This window comes from Ctenopharyngodon idella, chromosome 4 (assembly GCF_019924925.1).
Source record: "Ctenopharyngodon idella isolate HZGC_01 chromosome 4, HZGC01, whole genome shotgun sequence".
Lineage (NCBI taxonomy): Eukaryota > Metazoa > Chordata > Actinopteri > Cypriniformes > Xenocyprididae > Ctenopharyngodon > Ctenopharyngodon idella.
The window spans coordinates 16,724,949-16,744,431 of NC_067223.1; the positions used below are offsets into that span (position 1 = coordinate 16,724,949).

General features: G+C 35.2%; 2 protein-coding genes across 3 annotated transcripts; one reads left to right on the plus strand and one right to left on the minus strand.

Moving 5' to 3' along the window:
- Window positions 1–2,444: 2,444 nt before the first annotated feature.
- On the minus strand, window positions 2,445–14,026 carry LOC127510516 (proteoglycan 4). The gene is made up of 4 exons (XM_051890097.1): window positions 9,383–14,026; window positions 8,367–8,558; window positions 5,060–5,315; window positions 2,445–3,868 (listed from the first exon to the last, which is right to left on the minus strand). The coding sequence occupies exons 2-4, from the start codon at window positions 8,433–8,435 to the stop codon at window positions 2,445–2,447; spliced, it is 1,749 nt and encodes a 582-aa protein (XP_051746057.1). The 5' UTR covers window positions 8,436–8,558; window positions 9,383–14,026.
- On the plus strand, window positions 2,546–17,774 carry echdc3 (enoyl CoA hydratase domain containing 3). 2 transcript variants are annotated; one of them, XM_051890095.1, is made up of 5 exons: window positions 2,546–2,695; window positions 15,128–15,249; window positions 15,328–15,425; window positions 15,494–15,694; window positions 16,872–17,774. In XM_051890095.1, the coding sequence occupies exons 2-5, from the start codon at window positions 15,177–15,179 to the stop codon at window positions 17,202–17,204; spliced, it is 705 nt and encodes a 234-aa protein (XP_051746055.1). In that variant the 5' UTR covers window positions 2,546–2,695; window positions 15,128–15,176; the 3' UTR covers window positions 17,205–17,774. The 2 variants fall into 2 exon arrangements, with proteins under 2 accessions (XP_051746055.1, XP_051746054.1); XM_051890094.1 differs by lacking the exon at window positions 2,546–2,695 and adding an exon at window positions 14,170–14,392.
- The last annotated feature ends 1,709 nt before the right edge of the window (window positions 17,775–19,483 follow it).

Consider the following 19,483-nt stretch of genomic DNA (forward strand, 5'->3'; position numbering starts at 1 on the left):
ACTAAAGGTGCTGCATCTGCTCAGCAGTTAGTGTTTTTGATGGTGCCAGATCATGAACTAACATATAAGATGAAACTATAGGTTTAGTTTTTACTAGTTAGTACTACTAAATTGCGAATAAACATTTATCTAGTTAACTAACTTAAATAGTGTGAGTTAACTAGACTAGTTACTAAACTTAAGTAATTTTTAATTAGTTAAAAAGAAAATTGAATACCTAATAAACATTTATTAGTTAACTGACTTAACACGTGTGTGGGGTAACTAGACTAGTTACTATTTTAACTTAAAAAGAACTAGTTAACCTAACCTGGTTAACTACTTATATCAAATAAACCGAATATCAAGTAAACAAATTTATCTAATTTTACTAAACTAGTTAACTAGACTAGTTGACTATTTTAAATAAACTAGTTTCTAGTTCTTTTTAACTAGTTAAAAATGAAATAAGAAAAAAATGAAAAAAGTAGATGTAAAAATGAAAAAGTGAAAATGAAATAGAAAATGTAATTTAATATAAAAAATGTAATTTCAATTGAAAAAAAAAAAAACAGAAGGAAAAAAATTAAAGTGAAACTAATATTACTAGAAAGTAATAAAAAAAAAAAACAAGTGAAAAAAGGGGCACCACACACACAACCCCCCCCTTTGTTTTTTTGGGTGCGCAGACGCCTGCCCGGGCTCAAACCATGCACGTTTGGGGACGGTTCTCCTGGTGCACCTATCTTTCGAAATTGAGACTGAAATCATAGCGTATAAAACCGCAACAACAAAATTGGACTAGAACCAGGAACCTTTCGCTTCAGTGACTTTTTCACTACCATTGAGCCAATGAAGATGGCACATAAAAGCCAGTTCTCCTGGCACACTTATTTTTCATAACTGAGCCATTTCATGAAATAACAATTAATGTCAATTAATAAACATAGTTATAACAGTTTAGTGGCTGCTTGGGCAGATGTTTTCTATTACTAAATTATAAGTCAGACTCAAGTAGAACAGAAGATTGGCTCTGCAGGGGTTGTCTAGTCATATGATGGCAGTTAGTCTAGTGGTAGATCTCATTAACAAATTATTATGTGGCCAAAAAACATGTTTCTTCATTCAAGGCCAATTAAGCGTAGCTAAGCATTCTTATGAAATCTTTTTTTTTTTTTTTTTTTTTGCAAGCAACATATGATTAACTAAAATTTCATGACATTATAGTAATGTTTTACAAGCAATTTTGGAGGAAACTTAGAGCGTTTTAGGAGTTCAAATATGGAGCGATTAGTCACATGACAATTAGGACTCGGGTGATTGGCTCAAACAATGTTCTGGAACCATGTGACAATGAAGCAAAGATGGCCGAAACCAGGTCATGCGCTTCCAAGGCAGCATGTAGAACTTGAGATGAATGTGAATGCTGAAAGCTCATGTTTTCAAAAGATATCAGAACTGATTGGATTTTTGCTCAGAAAGAAAGATGAGCTTGATCTGCAACTCCTAAGCAGACAAAACAAGCGAAGTCCAAACAAGCGGTAGTTGTGCCTTTTTTCTCTAAACTTGCATTCGAAATTCAGTCAAAAAGACTTGCTGTTGTCCAACAGATGGTCATAAACCTTGACCTTCTGAACATCTCGCAAACAAGGTAATGCCAATATTTTTTGTTTGTATATATATAATATATATATATATATATATGAGATTAGTTGAATTCAGTGCTGGGAAGTAACTAATTACATGTAATCTAAAATTACCTAATCAGCTTCCAAAATTTAAATACATGTAATTAGATTATCTTATGCTTTAAAATACTCATAATCAGAGTACAGTTACTTTTTTAAATCTCAGAATTTGATCTACAGAAATAATTTCACTTTTGAGGAGTATTTTCTCAACATTGCATCAACTGACGAACACATTTTTATTATTTTTTGTCGGTCGATCCTCTGTGACGTAATATATTTACTTGAAGTTTTTAAGTAGTTAATAATTAAGTCAATTTAACATGTTTGCATGTTCATGGTTCTCTGATGTCGTTTAATGGTCACATGACATGCAAGTAAAGAAAGTATTTTAAGTTGAATTGTTTTTGTTTTAAAATGTAACTATTAATTTTTCATGAACTTAGAAACTCCCTGAAATTCCTTCACGAACCCTGGTTTGGGAAACCCTAACATAATTTCCTTTCTCTTTGTTTTTATACATCAAAATTTAAGTGTTTAATGAGTTAGGTCAACAGTAATCTGAAAAATATTCAAAAGTATTTATATTATATGACCTAAAATGTGTAATGTAATAGGTTATGTTACTAACTACAATTTTCGTCATATAATATGTACTCCGTATTCAATTTGTAAGTGATCTACCCAGCACTGGTTGAATTGTAGCTTATCAAATGTTTTTGTACTGAACTCTACACCACAGAGCCACAACATTATTATTTAGTAGTATATGAGCGTTTAAGACGTGTCCCTCAGCAGTCCTAGTTTGCGTAGTGCATCACGTCTGGCCTCATCTGTGGCTCCTTTCCCAGAAAACTGGACTGTTATTCCCTGAGTACGGAAGGATGGCGATGGCTTTGGCTTTGACAGGGAACGTGGCCCGGTGGGACTCAGTGGACTCGGGTGACGCAGTGGTCTTGGAGCCGGAGTGGGCGGCTGAGTGTTGGACCTGCTTACAGGTGCTTCAGGGTGCGACCCTTTCCTCTTGGGTAAGTCTTCGTTTACAGTCCTGTTCGAACTTGAGTTGTCCTCTTTTACCGGGAAGAAGGTTTTGGATCGGGCTCCGTAGATTGGTTCAGGTGTAGTCATGGCTCTTGATCTGCCTCCAAAGTTGTTGAGATGTGCATTCGAAGCCTCTGTTTTGGGTAATGAAGTTGGGACACACTCAACCCTAAAGGACGGTGTGGGGTTCAATGTTATGCTTTTACCGCCATAGCTGTTAAAATCACTATGCGTGATTTCGGCACTCGTCAAAATTGGTGCAGGGCTAGATTTAGTTTGGTAGTGATCCGTGGTGTCCGTAGCACGGACATCAGCACTTGCGTTTGCTGGTAAGGTAGATTTGAAAGTGGTGGTTTTAGCGATTTCGGCGTCCCTCGGAGAAGTGTGCATGATGGGTTGCGATCGCCTGGTTTGGCAGTGGTCCGTGGTGTCCATAGTGCGGATGTCAGCACTCGCTTTTGCTGGTAAGGTAGATTTAAAAGTGGTGCTTTTAACATTTCCGGCGTCTTTCGGAGAAGTGTGCATGATGGGTTGTGATCGCCTGGTTTGGCAGTGGTCCGTAGTGTCTGTAGCGCGCAAGTCAGCACTAGCATTTGCTGGTAAGTTAGATTTTAATGTGGTGGTTTTAACACTTTCGGCGTCCCTCGGAGAAGTGTGCATGACGGATTGGCATCGCCTCTGAGCAAGTCCGAGTTTCGAAAGCGCCTCCATCCTAGATTTGTCCGGCGTCGGATCTCGAAACGATATGCTTCGCATGGGAAGATTGCGAACGCATGACGGCTCTCCGCCATCCAGAGGGTGTGCTGAGCCGGTGAGGTTAGCGAGCATTTGCGCCCGGCGCTCCTGCACGCTCATGGCTTCTGTGGCGATTGAATGGGGAATGTGTTCGCGGCTGCCCAGCAACGTGCTGATGCTGTCGGGAAGACGCGTGGGCTTGGCGTGGATAGGAGGGCCGTGTTTGACCAAGGGGCTTTGCGGTAACTCCAGACTGATGTCCTCATGCTCGGCGATCTTATTGGCACTTATTGCGGGAGTGGGAACTGAACTTGAGGGCGGATGGTGTCCAAACTCCTCTGGTGGCGTGTCTGAGACTGCCGGCGGTTCATGTTTCGCCTTCACCTCATAATGGGTCTCCGGGGCTGCGATCAGCTCTTGGAAATCTGACGAAGTAAACACATTCACAATTGAGTAATGGATCTCCGATAGTACAAGAACAAATGGGTTTATTCAGACAACAACATATTTAATTTGCAAAGACAGTAAATTTACAGATTTAAGGTATCCAAAATACATCTTGCAACTTATTTAATAATACAATGTAAATACAAGGTTTATAATTGATATTATTGTTAAATAAATTTATATTTTATATTATAATGTTGGCATACTTGGTGTTGAGAAACAGTCTGTTAAAGGATTAATTCACTTCAATTTTAAAATTTCCAAGATGTTCATGTCTTTCTTCCTTCAGTGGAAAAGAAATGAAGGTTTTTGATGAAAACACTCCAGGATTTTTCTCCATATAGTGGACTTCACTGGGGTTCAACGGGTTGAAGGTCCAAATGTCAGTTTCAGTGCAGCTTCAAAGAGCTCTACATGATCCCAGACGAGGAATAAGAGTCTTATCTAGAGAAACCATCGGACATTTTCTAAAAAAAAAAATATATATATTTTTTTTTAATTCTATACTTTTTAACCACAAATGCTCGTCTTGCCATGCATTACGTAATCACGTTGGACCTTCCTCCTACGTCACGTGTGACCTTTCTAACGTGATTACATAATGCGTGGAGCATCACAGAGCAGTGCAAGATGAGCATTTGTGGTTAAAAAGTATATAATTTTTATTATTTTTAGAAAATGGCCGATGGTTTTTCTAGATAAGACTCTTATTCCTCGTCTGGGATCATGTAGAGCTCTTTGAAGCTGCACTGAAACTGACATTTGGACCTTCAACCCGTTGAACCCCAGTGAAGTCCACTATATGGAGAAAAATCCTGGAGTGTTTTCATCAAAAACCTTCATTTCTTTTCCACTGAAGGAAGAAAGATAGACAAACATCTTGGATGACATGGGGGTGAGTAAATTATCCGGAAATTTTCATTCTGAAGTGAACTAATCCTTTAACCACTGAAAGGACGCTATGACAAAGATACCGCTTTCCTCATTCAAACTCATTTTTTCTCCAATGAATATATGATTAACCTGAAGAATGTAGAAAGCTGTATCATATACGGGCGTAAGACTAGAATTTCAGTGTTTTCTGTGGTTCACATTTAGTTACTGTTTCATTTCTAAGCAAGTTTGTAAGTCGTTTCTTCAGTAAGACAGGTGGACTTGTTTTCGGGTACCTGGCCTGATGATGGGCAGCGTGTCTTTATGTTTGTTGGGATCAGGTGTAGGGTGGACCAGGTCAATGATGTCATGATCGACAGGGCTGTGATGTCGTGCTGTTTGTGTGTGAGAGGCCGGACGCTCCACCGCAAGCCTGTGGCCGCCCGCGGACATTCTCGTCCTCTCATCGTCCTCCTCCAGGGAGCCGATGGTCTCCTCAAAGAACAAAATACACTCCCTTTCCTCAAGACTGAGGAACTGCAGATCATCTTCCTAGAGAGAGACAGAGAGAGAAAGTTAAAACTCTTCCAAGCAATTACTCTAATGACTGCTAGTTGACATATAGTTGCTTATTTCTAAAGTGGACCAACGAAATAAAGCGTAACCAGAGGCTTTGTGACCTCTAGAGATCAATCCAGTGTCAGTGTGGGCGGGTTTGAGAGGTGGAGGAGCCTCTCCCTGCTCAAACAGCAGAACACAGACTCTACTCATGTAGAAAACAGCTCCTCTCACAGGTGTGTGTGTGAACAGTGGGCTACTTGTTCACCGGCCGGCGTACACACCCTTCACCCTGAACAGCCCCACTGTAAGCGATGTCCAGGCAGCTCACACACATATTGCATCACCTTTGTGGGCTGGCTTTAGTTTGTGCCATTCAGTTTATTTTAGAAAACAACAAGCAGACAGAAGCAGGACCGGCTTTTCTTCTCTGCTCGTAGTTTGTAGAGAACAGCTGATGGTTTGAGTGTGTCATCCCTTTATCTCAAACAGATGGGTTTGGATCACATTACAAACAGCACAATAATGTCATGAGGAAATGATTGTGTGTGTGAGAGAGAGGAGAAAGAGTGTGTCAGCCTTATGAACTGTTTGTGGCATATAAATATAGAATGTTATGATCTTAAATATCTGAGTTTAAATAAAGCAGCCTACTAGCATTCTACTCTAATTCTAACTCTGGCGTAAACTGATTTTTTGATGTTTTTGTCTTTTCTGCTCACCAAGGCTGCATTTATTTGATCAAAAATACAGTAAAAATAGTGAAATATTATTACAATTTAAAACAGCTGTTTTCTATGTGAATATATAGTAAAGTGTAATTTATATCCAGTGATCAAAGCTGAATTTTCAGCATCATTACTCCAGTCTTCAGAGTCACATGATCCTTCAGAAATCATTCTGATATGATGATTTGCTGCTCAAGAAACATTTATGATTATTATCAATGTTGAAAACAGTCATATTTTTTGTGTAAACCGTCATACATTTTATTTTTCGGGATTCTTTAATGAATAGAAAGTTCAAAAGAACAGCATTTATTTGAAATGCAAACCTTTTGTAACATTTTAAATGTCTTTACTGTCACTTTTTTGATCAAATTAGTGCGTCCTTACTAAATAAAAGTTAAATTCTTTCTTTCAAAAAAAAAAAACTTAGTGACCCCAAACTTTGGAACAGTAGTGTATTTTGTAGTATACACTACAACTGGATAAAAATACTGTCCGATGAAAAACTTGCCAAAAGTGGACATACTTGTTTTTTATTGGATTGTTGTACATTTTTAAGATGACAAATCTTAACTATAGGATGTCAAAATAAAGCAGAATTTTGTTTTCTGAAGAAAATGTGATGTTTTGCACATGCAGAAGTTGCCATGATGCTTGGTTAGTTCAGTATCATTGAGAAACTATTATAGTTTTTAATAATATTTTTAGTTTTTATTTTTATATTTTGTTTTCATTTTAATTTCAAAGTTTTGTAATTTTATTACTTTTTAGATTGTTTTTTTTAAATATGTCTATATAGTTATTTATATTATTTCAGTTATTTTAGTACATCAACTTAAAATGAAAATGAAAAATGTTGCCTTAGCTACTAGCGGAAATAAAATAAGTTTTAGCTGTTCTAATATTTTATTTTATTTGTTAATTTATTTTACTTCCACTGACGAAGGTTTTTCTATGGTTTTAGTTTGTAATGTGGACGCTAGCTGATTTTTACATGGAAAGAATCAAGTCTCCGTGATCTAGTCTAGATTTGGCTCAGTTTCCTCCTTCATCTGTGGGATGTTTTCACCTGTTTTATCATCACCTTCATCTGGTGGACAATATAAAGGGTGGAAAAATGCCACAGACTTAATTGTAAACTTTTAGTAAAGTAACAGCGCTCCTTAAAACACATGATTTGAGAAATCACTCATATCAAATGGACTCAAATCACTAAACCCCAAGTATGAGCTGTAATAATAGCAGAGCTGCACGATTCTAGATAAACTGAGAATCACGTTTTTGTTGTTGTTTAAAATAGAGATCACGATTCTCCCACAGTTCTGAACAGACAACTAAACAATAACATGTCATTTACTAGAGCTTCTGACAAAATGTTAATTGCTTCAGTCCATTTAAATATTTAATTCATTTGAATGATTTTTTTAAAACTTGTTTTGAATGAATGATTCAATGACTCACTCATAAGACTACACTTGTTTCATTGCTGGATGAATCAGTTTTTGAACAAATCTCTTGAATTCATTTTTCAATGACAAACACATTTTTAACGCTTATGGCTGTAATGATGTAATTGATACAATCTTTATTTGGAGCGTCAAGTTAATTTCAAAAAGTGACTTGCTCTATTTTGATCACTACTGTAGACATCAGTGTTTATATCCGAACTATAAACTTTATCCCAGTACTTCTGTGATAATCTGAATTATTGTAAGACAGTAATAATGATACTGTGTGTTTGAAAAGACTGTTTGTGAAGCTGTCTCATGACAACGGCTCTCTCTGGCTCAGAACACAGATCTGAATCAGTGTGATCGTACTTGTCATAGGTTTAACAGACAGTCAAATCATTATCATTAGGAATTAAGATATCGCACTCTTTTAACGATTAATCATGCAGCTTTAAATAATAGTGATACGTATCTGAAAACCATCTGAATGACTGTGTTGAAGTGTCATCCAGAACCTGCTGGTTTTGTACAGATCATGTCGTGTTAATGTTTCACTTGCTGCTCGACTACATTCTTGTCTTTACTACAGAATCACATTCCTCTGTGGGATTCAGCGCAGTCTCTCTCTAACACACACCACACCTGTCTAAGGAGCGCAACACAATGACTGTCCTGTCATGCTTTGAGCGGAAGGAACTGGTTTCTCTGCATAAATCAGTGTGTGTGAATGTGTGGGTTTATTTCCTTTTGCGGACAAAAAAAATGCATCATAAATAAGGTTGGGTTTGGCTTGGCTGTGGTCATTATAATTGGCCTTACACTAAACAGTACAGATTTATGTATGAAGAGTGTGTTTTCATACTCACAGAGAAGCGGTTCGGACCATTGTTCAGCCCGTAGTGATGCGTCCGACTGTTGTGCATGTGAACATCCATGCTTACAGCATCGAGGGCACAGCGTCTTGCGAAAAGGTCGAGCAGAAAAGGTCAAGGGTCGTGTGAAATGGTCTGAACATTTCCACGAACCCGAATGACCTGTTTCACATGATACACGTGCACCTGAAACACACAATATATGTCATCAAAATAAAGAGCTGCTGGTCTCAGATCACTGAGGAATATTGTGTTTGCTCACACAGATCTCCCGAGGTCTGACTACAGCACTCCTGATCCGCAATTAGACAGCTTTACTTGTGTTATGAGTAAATATTTAACATTAACTGCTAAATAATTATATACTCTGAATATTTTTACTTATACATGCTTAACAATAGTGATGCAAACAAATAAACAAACCCAGCTAACAAGGACTGTAGAAGAACATTCTGGCAAAGTTATGAACCAACGTTCTTCCAGTAACGTTAACAGAACGTTTGTTATGGGATATCTGATCTGTAAATACTTGTTTAACGTTTTAGAAATAACGTTTTCATAACTTAATGGGAATGTTAGCATAACGTTCTTAGATTTTTTTTTTTTTTTTTTTTTGTTAAACTACTGATTTGAAGTAATAATTGCTTATATATAAAGAGAAACAAATGAGTAACAGCATACTTATTAATCTCATTAAGTAAAAACATATTAAAATAAACAAATAAGTAATTCTGTTACATTAAAAATTAATAAAAATAATCAATAAACACATTTCGATGTCGTTCTCATTACACTAATCAAATCTCAAGTGTTAAACTCAGTACAATAAATACTAATGTGAGATACATAGTTTTCAAATTTAGTTCACTGTCATAAACATAATGATAAAATGATATTTATATATTAAAATATATAATGACCTGGGTACCTACTGAATGAGATTCGCCCAAACACTCAAGAGTTTAAAACGAGTAAAAGATTTTTGAGGGGGAAAAAAACGTTTAACTTACCCAAACATCCTGAAACAGCTGACCAGAGCAAGTTAAACGAATAAACCGAGTGTCATTCCAGCTCTGTCTGTCCGGTGTGAGTGAATGTGTTTTAAATCTGACTCTGTTGATTCTGCGCGCGTGAACTGGCTCTTCGGGTTCTACGGGAGCGCGTAAGCGCGCGAATCCGCCTACAGCGCGCTCGTAATGACGAACACTCGGGGTTCCTCCTAATTTTCTAAGAAAACATATCCGAGCCTTTCATATTTGATAAACACTGACAGGCGGGGTTTGGGCAGAGAAATTTAGGTAGGCGTTTGTGTTTTATAGGAGTAAATATCTGTACGGTCAGTCAGATGTGAATGTAGCGCCCTCTTGTGGCAGGAGCCTTAAAATAACATTTTGAGCGTACAAATCATGTATAATACAAATAACAATTATTGTTGTTATGATAGTTATATATAAATGTGAATCTCATATCCAGGTCTCATTTTACACCAAAATAATAAATTGAATAAAACAATGAATAAATATTAAGTTGTATTTTGCACTATGCCAAATTAAAAATTAAACCAGTGTTTTAAAAATCAAAAAGTACTGATAACTGTTTATTATTTTGATTAATTTATTTTGCAATTTCATCTTCTCCATCTCAAATACTTAAGCAGAGATATTTTCTTCATGCTGTAAAATGTGACAATGGAGATTTTATTATTATTGTATTTATTTGTGCAGTAAAACATACATCCATACACTACCAGTCAAAAGTTTTTGAACATAAGATTTTTTAATATTTTTTTTTTAAAAGTCTCTTCAGCTCACCAAGGCTTCATTTATTTAATCCAAAATACAGTAAAATTAGTAAAATTGTGATATATTTTTACAATTTAAAATAACCGTTTCAAACATCATTTCAGTGTCACATGATCCTTCAGAAATCATTGTAATATGATGATTTGCTGCTCAAGGAACATTTATGATTATTATCAATGTTTAAAACAGTTGTGTACTTTTTTTTCAGGATTATTTGATGAATAAAAAGTTCAAAAGAACAGCATTTATCTGAAACATACAGCTTTTGCTATATATATATATATATAAATATTTTTTTTTACTGTACTTAAAGGCTTAATAAATGTCTACTTTATTACTTTAACAGTTGAAGTAATTAAGAGTGTGTATATATTACATGATACAAATGTTGTATTTTCTGACCACTTTTACAGTTTTATTACATTTTTTTGTTGTTCCTGAAGTCCACCCTTCTGCTGATTTTTATATGCATTTCATATATTTAATGTACATTTTAAGTATACTGTTATAAAGATCTCGTCGATTTAATTACAAGCATCAGAATTTCATCTTATTTTTTTTTAACAATATTTAAATATTATAAAATTTTGCACTAAATTGCATATTTTTGCTACGTTTGGGTCAAAGTTGAGCTGTTTTTCCCTCCATATTCTCACTATATTATACTATATGAGCCATAATGTGTCAAATATGATACTAAACATAAACATATATGCAGATTTTCTTCTATATTTGGTCTAAAGGTTCAATAAACTGGTCCATTTAAAAAAAAAAAAAAAAAAAAAAAAAAAAAAAATTGAACTAATATATGTCAGGGTTTACAGAGTTAATTCCATCATTACATGAATCTAAATGAATTGACAGAAGAGGCCAGAAGTTACTTACAGGTGAGTCGCGTGACATACTTATTCTGTGTCGGTTTTATGTGCTGTAATATGACATTAAAGATCTGTAAATAAAACAATCTGCACGTGTTTGTGGCGACTGTCATCATCAAGCGTCCGCAGGTGAAACCTGTTAATGCCGCCTAGTGGAGCGGATGGAAAACTGCAGTTTATTTTTTATGGTTCTGCTACTATTCGTATTGTAGAGCAAATATCACATTTCTGACTCATACATGCACATGTACATGAGAGATGCTGTGTTGTGGATATTCACGTACCTTTTTTTTCTCCAGAAAGATTTTTAAAACCTCTTGTCTTGGGATTCGAAATGTGATTTTCCTGACAGGGAGCTCTTGCTCATACCGCTGACGCTTTCAAGCGGTCCCTCGGAGTTTTTTGGGGTTTTTATTAGTTTAAAACCAATAAATATGTAGTATCACGGTCTGTGATTGTCCTCTTAATAATTCCAAATTAATAAAATATAAGTATTCTTCCACCGTTGAATTGAGACTCGAACCCGTGACTGTCTACTTGATATTTCGTCACACTGACCACCCGACCACACGTGATTTCGCACTACGCATGAATTATTTTGTATTATTTACTACCATATGAAACAGCAAAAAAAAAAAAAAAAAATCTGGCAACAGTAAAACATCGGAAAATGATCAAATTTAAGTTTATCAGAACAGTTTATTTGTAATATACCTTTTAGCAATTAAAGTCTGGACGCCATCTTGTGGTGTACTGTGTGAGTTACGCTGCTGTCATTTTACATGTTTTTAACGACAACTTATTTCTACAGCTGTTACTGCAGTCAGAGGAAAACCTTGAATTTAAATATAATATTTAATAAATTGTTAATTACCATGTGTAGCAGTAAAACATCTGGCAATATATTACTCGCCCTCCTGTGGTGAATTGTGTGAATTACACCACTGCAACTTATTCAGAGCCAGTTTGCACTAAATTACTTTGCATAAATTTCATATTATTTAATAAATTATTGATTACCCTGTGAGACAATAAAACATCTAAGTTTGCTTTTGTTCTGTAATAGACAAATATTCGAGTGAATTACACGGCTGTTAATTATTTCTGCAGGGTCAGGACATGTCGTTTTAAGAAGAAATAAATTGTTAGATGTATAAACCAAGGGGAAATAATGAAAATATCATTCTCTGTGTATTAAAATAAATAAATAATATATTTTAAAAAGGTAAGTCCAATGTATTAACCGAACGCCCTCCTGTGGTGAATTCTGTGAATTACACTGCTGTTAAATATTTCTACCATTTACCTGTGATTTCTATTCTAGTTATAACTCAAGTCAGAGGAAAACCTTGCATTAAAGTACTTTGCATTGATTACATATTAAATAATTTATTCGTTACCTAATGAAACATATTACCCTTTTACTTAGTAGTATAAATGTATTTTTACACCTGTAATATACGTTTACATTTCGAAGTTTAATCGCCCTCCTGTGGTGAATTGTGTGAATTACACCACTGCAACTTATTCAGAGCCAGTTTGCACTAAAATACTTTTCTTTACTTTTTAATTTAATTACTTTTGATTTCATATTATTTAATAAATTATTGATTACCCTGTGAGACAATAAATCATCTGAAAAAGTTCGTTTTTGTTTAGTAGAAATATATTCTTACATCTGAACGCCCTCCTGTGGTGAATTCTGTGAATTACACTGCTGTTAATTATTTCCGCAGCTACTCAAGTCAGGACATGTCGTTTTAAAAAATAAATTGTTAGATGTATAAACCAAGGAGAAATCATGAAAATATCATTCTCTGTGTATTGTTGTGTTCTACTACCTCCCGACTTGTTAAATTAATAAATAATATAATTTAAAAAGGCAAATCCAATGTATTAACCGAAATTATTAACCGAAATTATTAACCGCCCTCCTGTGGTGAATTCTGTGAACACTGCTGTTAATTATTTCTACCATTTACCTAAGATTTCTATTCTAGTTATAACTCAAGTCAGAGGAAAATCTTGCATTAAATTATTTTGCATTGATTTCATATCAAATAAATTGTTCGTTATCATATGAAACATTTTACCCCCTTTATTTTGTAGTAGAAAACTAATTTTACATCTGTGATATACGGTTAAATCAAATTTAAACGCCCTCCTGTGGTGAATTGTGCGAATTACACCACTGCAACTTATTCAGAGCCAATTTTTGCACTAAATTATTTTGCATTAATTTCATATTATTTAATAAATTATTGATTTATTATCGATTACTGTGAGACAATAAAACATCTGAAAAAGTTCGTTTTTGTTTAGTAGAAATATATTCTTATATCTGTAATAGACAAATATTTGAGACTCAACGCCCTCCTGTGGTAAATTCTGTGAATTACACGGCTGTTAATTATTTCTACCATTTACTTATGATTTCTATTCTGTTTGGTACCATATGAAACATTTTACCCCCTTTATTTTTTTAGTAGAAATGTAATTTTACATCTGTAATATACGTTTAAATTTCGAATGTAAACGCCCTCCTGTGGTGAATTGTGTGAATTACACTGCTGTAACCTATTTCTACAGCTGTAACTGCAGTCAGAGGAAAACCTTGAATTAAATTATCTGAATTAAATAATTAAATTATTGATGTAATATTTAATAAATTGTTCGTTACCATGTGAAGCAGTAAACAACTGGAAAAATATATTTTACATATGTAATATACTTCGAGAATTCAAGTTTAATCGCCCTCCTGTGGTGAGTTGTGTGAATTACACTGCCGCAACCTATTTCTACAGCTGTACCTCCTCCAGAGGAAAACCTTGAATTAAATTATTTTTAATTTATTCATTATTATTTTGATAAATTATTTAATTATTTAATAACAGAATTAAGCTAATAAGCTTAGTGATGGGAGAAAAAAGCGCGCAAAACACCGAACATTGTCGACACCTGCTGGTCACAACAGTTTAAATTATACAAAAAAAAACATTTTAATGTTATTCCTCTGACATTTTTTTTTTTTTTTTTCAGTTCTTTTGTGTTAAACATAACAATCCACGATGTATTTGTCTGTAAATGTTCACAGTTTTGAAATAATAATAAAAAAGACCTTTATTTTGGAGAGCAGGTGAAACGCACATCCGGTGTTGTCGCTTCCTTCACTATCCTGTGCTCCTTTAGTTTCTCTGCTGTAATTAAATATGATTTTAAGCGGATTTTACAGTGCATCAAACCTTCTGAAGTCCAGCGGGGCGTTTTGGAGGATCTGGACGAGGAAGATGAGCGCTGATTCTTCATCTCTGACCCTGAGACAACAGCAGGATGGAATCAGGTGCAAACTGCAAACTTGCGTGACCTCTGACCCGAATCAAGCACATTGTAAACTCATTGCTCGATATTCATTTTTAATTAATGAGAAAAATAAAGAGTTGGCATGTTTATAATACACAATTTTTGTGCGTACACAAAAGTGAACAACATTAATACACCCACTGTCAACAGAAGAGAAAAATAAACCAAGTTATTAATTGTAAAGCAGAGAAAAAGATAAGAGGAGGAAAATGGTTAAAAAAAACCCTTGCTTTCTTATATCCAAAAAAAAAAAAAACCTTTTCTTTAGTGGAGTCAGATTTATAGTGTCCTAAAATAATAAGAGTTATGGTTACATTTGGCAGGATATTATCATTAATAAGGCCCAAAATAAATGAACGACACTGATCGATATTAATGCAGAAAGCAAAATTGCATTAAAAACAGTAACATTGAAAGTATTTGGCCTGAATGTAATTGTATTAAATAACCAAAAGTTAAATCAAATGCCACTGATTGAAAGTAAAGCTTGAATTTGTAAAACAAATATTGTGATTTTGTGTTTGTCATTGAGGTGAATATGCATTATTGTGCACTGTATATTATATTTCATCAGGTAAACATCTTGTATAGAGTTAAACTTGCTCACGAGAAACTGATGTCCAATCTGTCAATCATTCTTTAATGTTCATTTCAAACGATTCATGAATCATTCATTCGGAATGAACCTGATCTGAAGTGTGTGTGTCGATTTCAGGAGGATCATTCTGAACGACCCCAGGAAGAGGAACGCTCTGTCTCTGGCCATGCTGGAGTCGCTGAGAGAAGACCTCGTGACAGACGTGCACACGCGAGACCTGCGCGTCATTATCATATCAGGCAAACATTCAGAATGAATCTAGAGAAAGATCTGTTCAAACACAGCCGTCCACAGTAACTCTGCGTCTCTCTCTGCAGCGCGGGGGCCCGTGTTTTCCTCAGGTCATGACCTCAAGGAGCTGACCTCCGCCTGGGGCCGCGAGTATCACAGCAAGGTGTTCCAGACCTGCTCAGAGGTCAGAGGTCAGTTACTGTACAGAACAGTGTGTGCCAGCGCAGTCAAATAACTGTATCTTTCTCAAAGGTCATGACCCTGATTCAGGATCTCCCGGTGCCGGTCATAGCGATGGTGAATGGTGTCGCCACGGCGGCGGGTTGCCAGTTAGTCGCCAGCTGTGATATTGCTGTCGCAACAGAGAAATCGACTTTCGCCACTCCTGGCATCAACGTCGGGCTGTTCTGCTCCACCCCGGGAGTGGCGATCGGGCGGGCGCTGCCCAGAAAGGTGAAGCTACTTCTCTAGGGTGTCGGACAGCAAGATTTGGCCCAATTAATTATATGAGAGAAAGAGAGAGAGAGATGGTCATCAAAAAGCCTTCACTAACATTTAAAATGGGCCTAAAGAAGATAATAATAATAATAATAATAATAATAATTTAAAGACATCATAATTTAATGACACATTAATAATAGTGCTGTCAAATCATTTAATCACATCTAACATAATTGTGTGTGTGTGTGTGTGTGTGTGTGTGTGTGTGTACATATATACAAACTTTTATGTTCGATGCAGTTGATCACAATTAATTGATTTGACAACACTAATTAATAATATTAATAATAATAAAATAATAATAATAATAATCATTATGCCTATTATTTTAACTAATTATGAAAAGACATATTATTTGTTGTAAATTATAATTGTACTGTATAAAATGAATATTTGATAATAATTATTATTAAAGACTAACACTGCACTTCTGTTGTAAATTAAAGTTGTATTGTAAAAAAAAAATAATAATAATAATATTTTATCATTTTAATATGATCAAACCATATAAAAACGTATTATTATTATTATTATTATTATTATTATTATTTTAACTATAAACAAGAAGACTGAAATATTATGGTTGTGAATTAGTTGTACTGTAAAAATAATATTTGATAATTATAATATCTACTGTTATAATAAACCATATATAAATAAATACCATATAATAACAATAATTATTTTAACCAATTATAAAAATAGAAGAGTAAAATATATTACTGTTGTAAATTGCTATTTCACTGTAAAACTAAAAATAATATTTGATAATTGTTTTGTTTTTTTATTAGCTTGTAGGAAGAGTCTCTGAAACAGAAAATCTAAACGACAAAGTTTGGTTTTACATGTGATTATGTGAAGTGTGTTGGTGTGAGATTGTGTAACTCTCTATCTGTCATTTATCTTCATACGTATACAGTATATAAAAGGCAAAAAAAAAAGGAGTGAGAAAAAGGATAATTAATAAAATTAATAAATAAAAAAGAATAAACAGCAAACAAGTAAATTAATAACTGAAATGACAATAAATAAATAAATAAAAGGGGAATTGTTTATTATACCACAAGTTGCAATACTAATATTTTTGGTGATGGAAAAAAAAAAAAAATTGATTTTACCTCATCTCCAGGTTGCCATGGAGATGTTGTTGACGGGCCGCCCCATCTCCGCTCAGGACGCGCTGCTGCACGGGCTGGTCAGTAAGGTGGTGAGCGAGCAGCAGTTAGAGGACGAGACGCTGGCCATCGCCAGGCGCGTGTGTGAGTGCAGTCGGCCCGTGGTGGCTCTTGGGAAGGCCGTGTTTCACAGGCAGATGGCCGAGGGTCAAGACGCAGCGTACGCTTGTGCCTCTGCTGCCATGGTGAAGAACCTGGCGCTGCGGGACGGGCAGGAGGGCATCAGGGCGTTCCTGGAGAAACGCAAGCCTGTGTGGAGCAACAGTGACGAGGAAGCCCACATGTGACTCCACAAACACACCGAAGCAATTAAGACTTTTTATTGAACGGTTCACTCACTGTGTCTAACTGTGCAAATCTTTAAGTAAATATGAGCACTTCATGAGGTTGTGAGGTACCACCTGATCTCTCTCTTCAAAAGCGTCTTTCAGAGTTCATGTGTTCATGTTTATTTCTTTATCTCTGTGGAATCATGTGTTAAACAGGAGAAAGTTCTGGAGAAAGCAGTGAGTCACCTGTATTTGTTCAGAAATTATCATAAATATCACTAATATTTGTGCTCTCTCCATCAAAACATTGTTACATATTTCCCCTTCACTGTTCAGCATGTTTGTTTTACAGGATTCGTCTTGCATATCAGTTCTTCATTTTTCTGTTCTCATTGTTTTGAACTAAATTAAGGTGCAGTGTGGATGAAACTGCCTGATGATCCATGCCAAATACAACACTACCACATTTGTTATATGTACAGTGATTTGTTGTACTTGTACAGTTTGCACTGTAAGTGAATGTGGCAAACTGATGTAAGAGTCTTAATTAAATTATATTAATGCTGCTGATTCAATTGTTGACCACAAGAGGGAGCCGGTCATCTGTTTTTCATCTGTCTTACATTTAACGTAATAAATTGTGATTTTTATTGAAACAAACGTATGAAAAGAACTGGGTCAAAAATCCATCTTAAAGTCATTTTCAGTGTGTTGGTTGAGACACGACTCTGGTAGAAACTGGTGCAGTTTGTCATCCGCTCCTCTAGGGGCGCAAGCGGCTTCACGTTCATAACATCTTGGGATACTTGACAACAATATGATGATGAAACCAATTTGACAGTCGCCACGCCAAGTTCTGATCGTTTTATAGTCATAAAAGTACAGATTCTGCAGATGACAGCTCAGTGACAGACTCATAAAGTCACTCAACAGCCCATATTTCAGCCTGATCAACTGACACACATTGAGATAAACTGCGAGAATTCACTGTAAGTAACTTTCGAGCGTCTAGAACAAAATTTGTCTGATTTCATTGGTGATTTCAAGTATGAAATTTAATCGAAAGCGTGGCGAACATCTTTGGAGAATTTGATGTTTCCCTACTTAAAGAGATAGGAGCTGCACTTAAATGCGCGAGAGGCGCTTCAAAGATGGCCGCCGAGTGAAATGACTCGTCTTAAAGGGACTTTGTTAGAAATGGTCTTATTTGGTTCTTTTAGATAATGCAGTCAAAATCCTGTGCATGTTTGGAAAAGGCCATATAAACAAGTCTAAATTTACAGCTTCAAAACCAAATTTTATTGTGTTTTGCTCTGAATTAAAATGTTTTGCTGATTCCTTATGTAAATTTAAAAGAAACACAAAAGCAATTAAAACAGATTATAGTCACCTGTGAATAGAGATACATTTATATGAGATTTTTATAGCTCCCAACTTGAGCCTAAACAAAAGTAAAGCAATATTTTTTCTTTCAATTTTTTTGTGTAATTTATTTTATTTTGTTTATGTATTTGTTTATTTTGTGTATTATCTGTTTACTTTGTCAATACTCTATGTCCCTCGTACAAAGTCAATTGTATTAATTGTTAATTTTAACTTTCAGTATGTTAATGGATTGTATGTTAAAGGGTTAGTTCACCCAAAAATGAAAATAATGTCATTAATTACTTATCCTCATGTCATTCTACACCTGTAAGACCTTAGTTCATCTACGGAACACAAATTAAGATATTTTTGATGAAATCCGATAGCTCAGATGTTCAGAAAGGTACTAAAAACATATTTGAAACAGTTCATGTGAGTACAGTGGTTCAACCTTAATATTATAAAGCGACGAGAATACTTTTTTGTTTTAAAAAACAAAATAACGACTTTTCAACAATATCTAGTGATGGCCGATTTAAAAACACTGCTTCGAATCTTTCGTTTCGAATCAGTGGTTCGGATCGCGTGTCATACTGCCAGACTGCTGAAATCACATGACTTTGGCGCTCCAAACCACTGATTCGAAATAAAAGATGCAACACTTTCGACACAATAGGGCAACACTTTAAATTTTATTTTATTAAATTTTATTTATTAAGTACAAATTTAAAATATCATAAACATTGACCATTTGGGATACACCACTTGAGTCTATATAGTCTCATCACAAAGATCAAAGAAATCAAAATGGTATCAATATAAATGGAATAATATTTGGTTCAAAAAGCATAGCATACACATGGAGTTGCTCAGTCTCCTCGTTGGGCCCCCTAAGGGACTCTTCTGCCTCTGCAAGAGTTAGAGGCACGCCT

Coding starts and splice junctions, on each gene's coding strand:
- LOC127510516 (XM_051890097.1), bottom strand. CDS start 8,435: ATGGATGTTCACATGCACAACAGTCGGACGCATCACTACGGGCTGAAC. Junction 5,316..8,366: donor ATGGTCCGAACCGCTTCTCT/GTGAGTATGAAA, acceptor GTCTCTCTCTAG/GAAGATGATCTGCAGTTCCT. Junction 3,869..5,059: donor GCTGCCCATCATCAGGCCAG/GTACCCGAAAAC, acceptor TTACTTCGTCAG/ATTTCCAAGAGCTGATCGCA.
- echdc3 (XM_051890094.1), top strand. CDS start 14,262: ATGATTTTAAGCGGATTTTACAGTGCATCAAACCTTCTGAAGTCCAGC. Junction 15,250..15,327: donor GCGCGTCATTATCATATCAG/GCAAACATTCAG, acceptor CTCTCTCTGCAG/CGCGGGGGCCCGTGTTTTCC. Junction 15,426..15,493: donor TGTTCCAGACCTGCTCAGAG/GTCAGAGGTCAG, acceptor TCTTTCTCAAAG/GTCATGACCCTGATTCAGGA.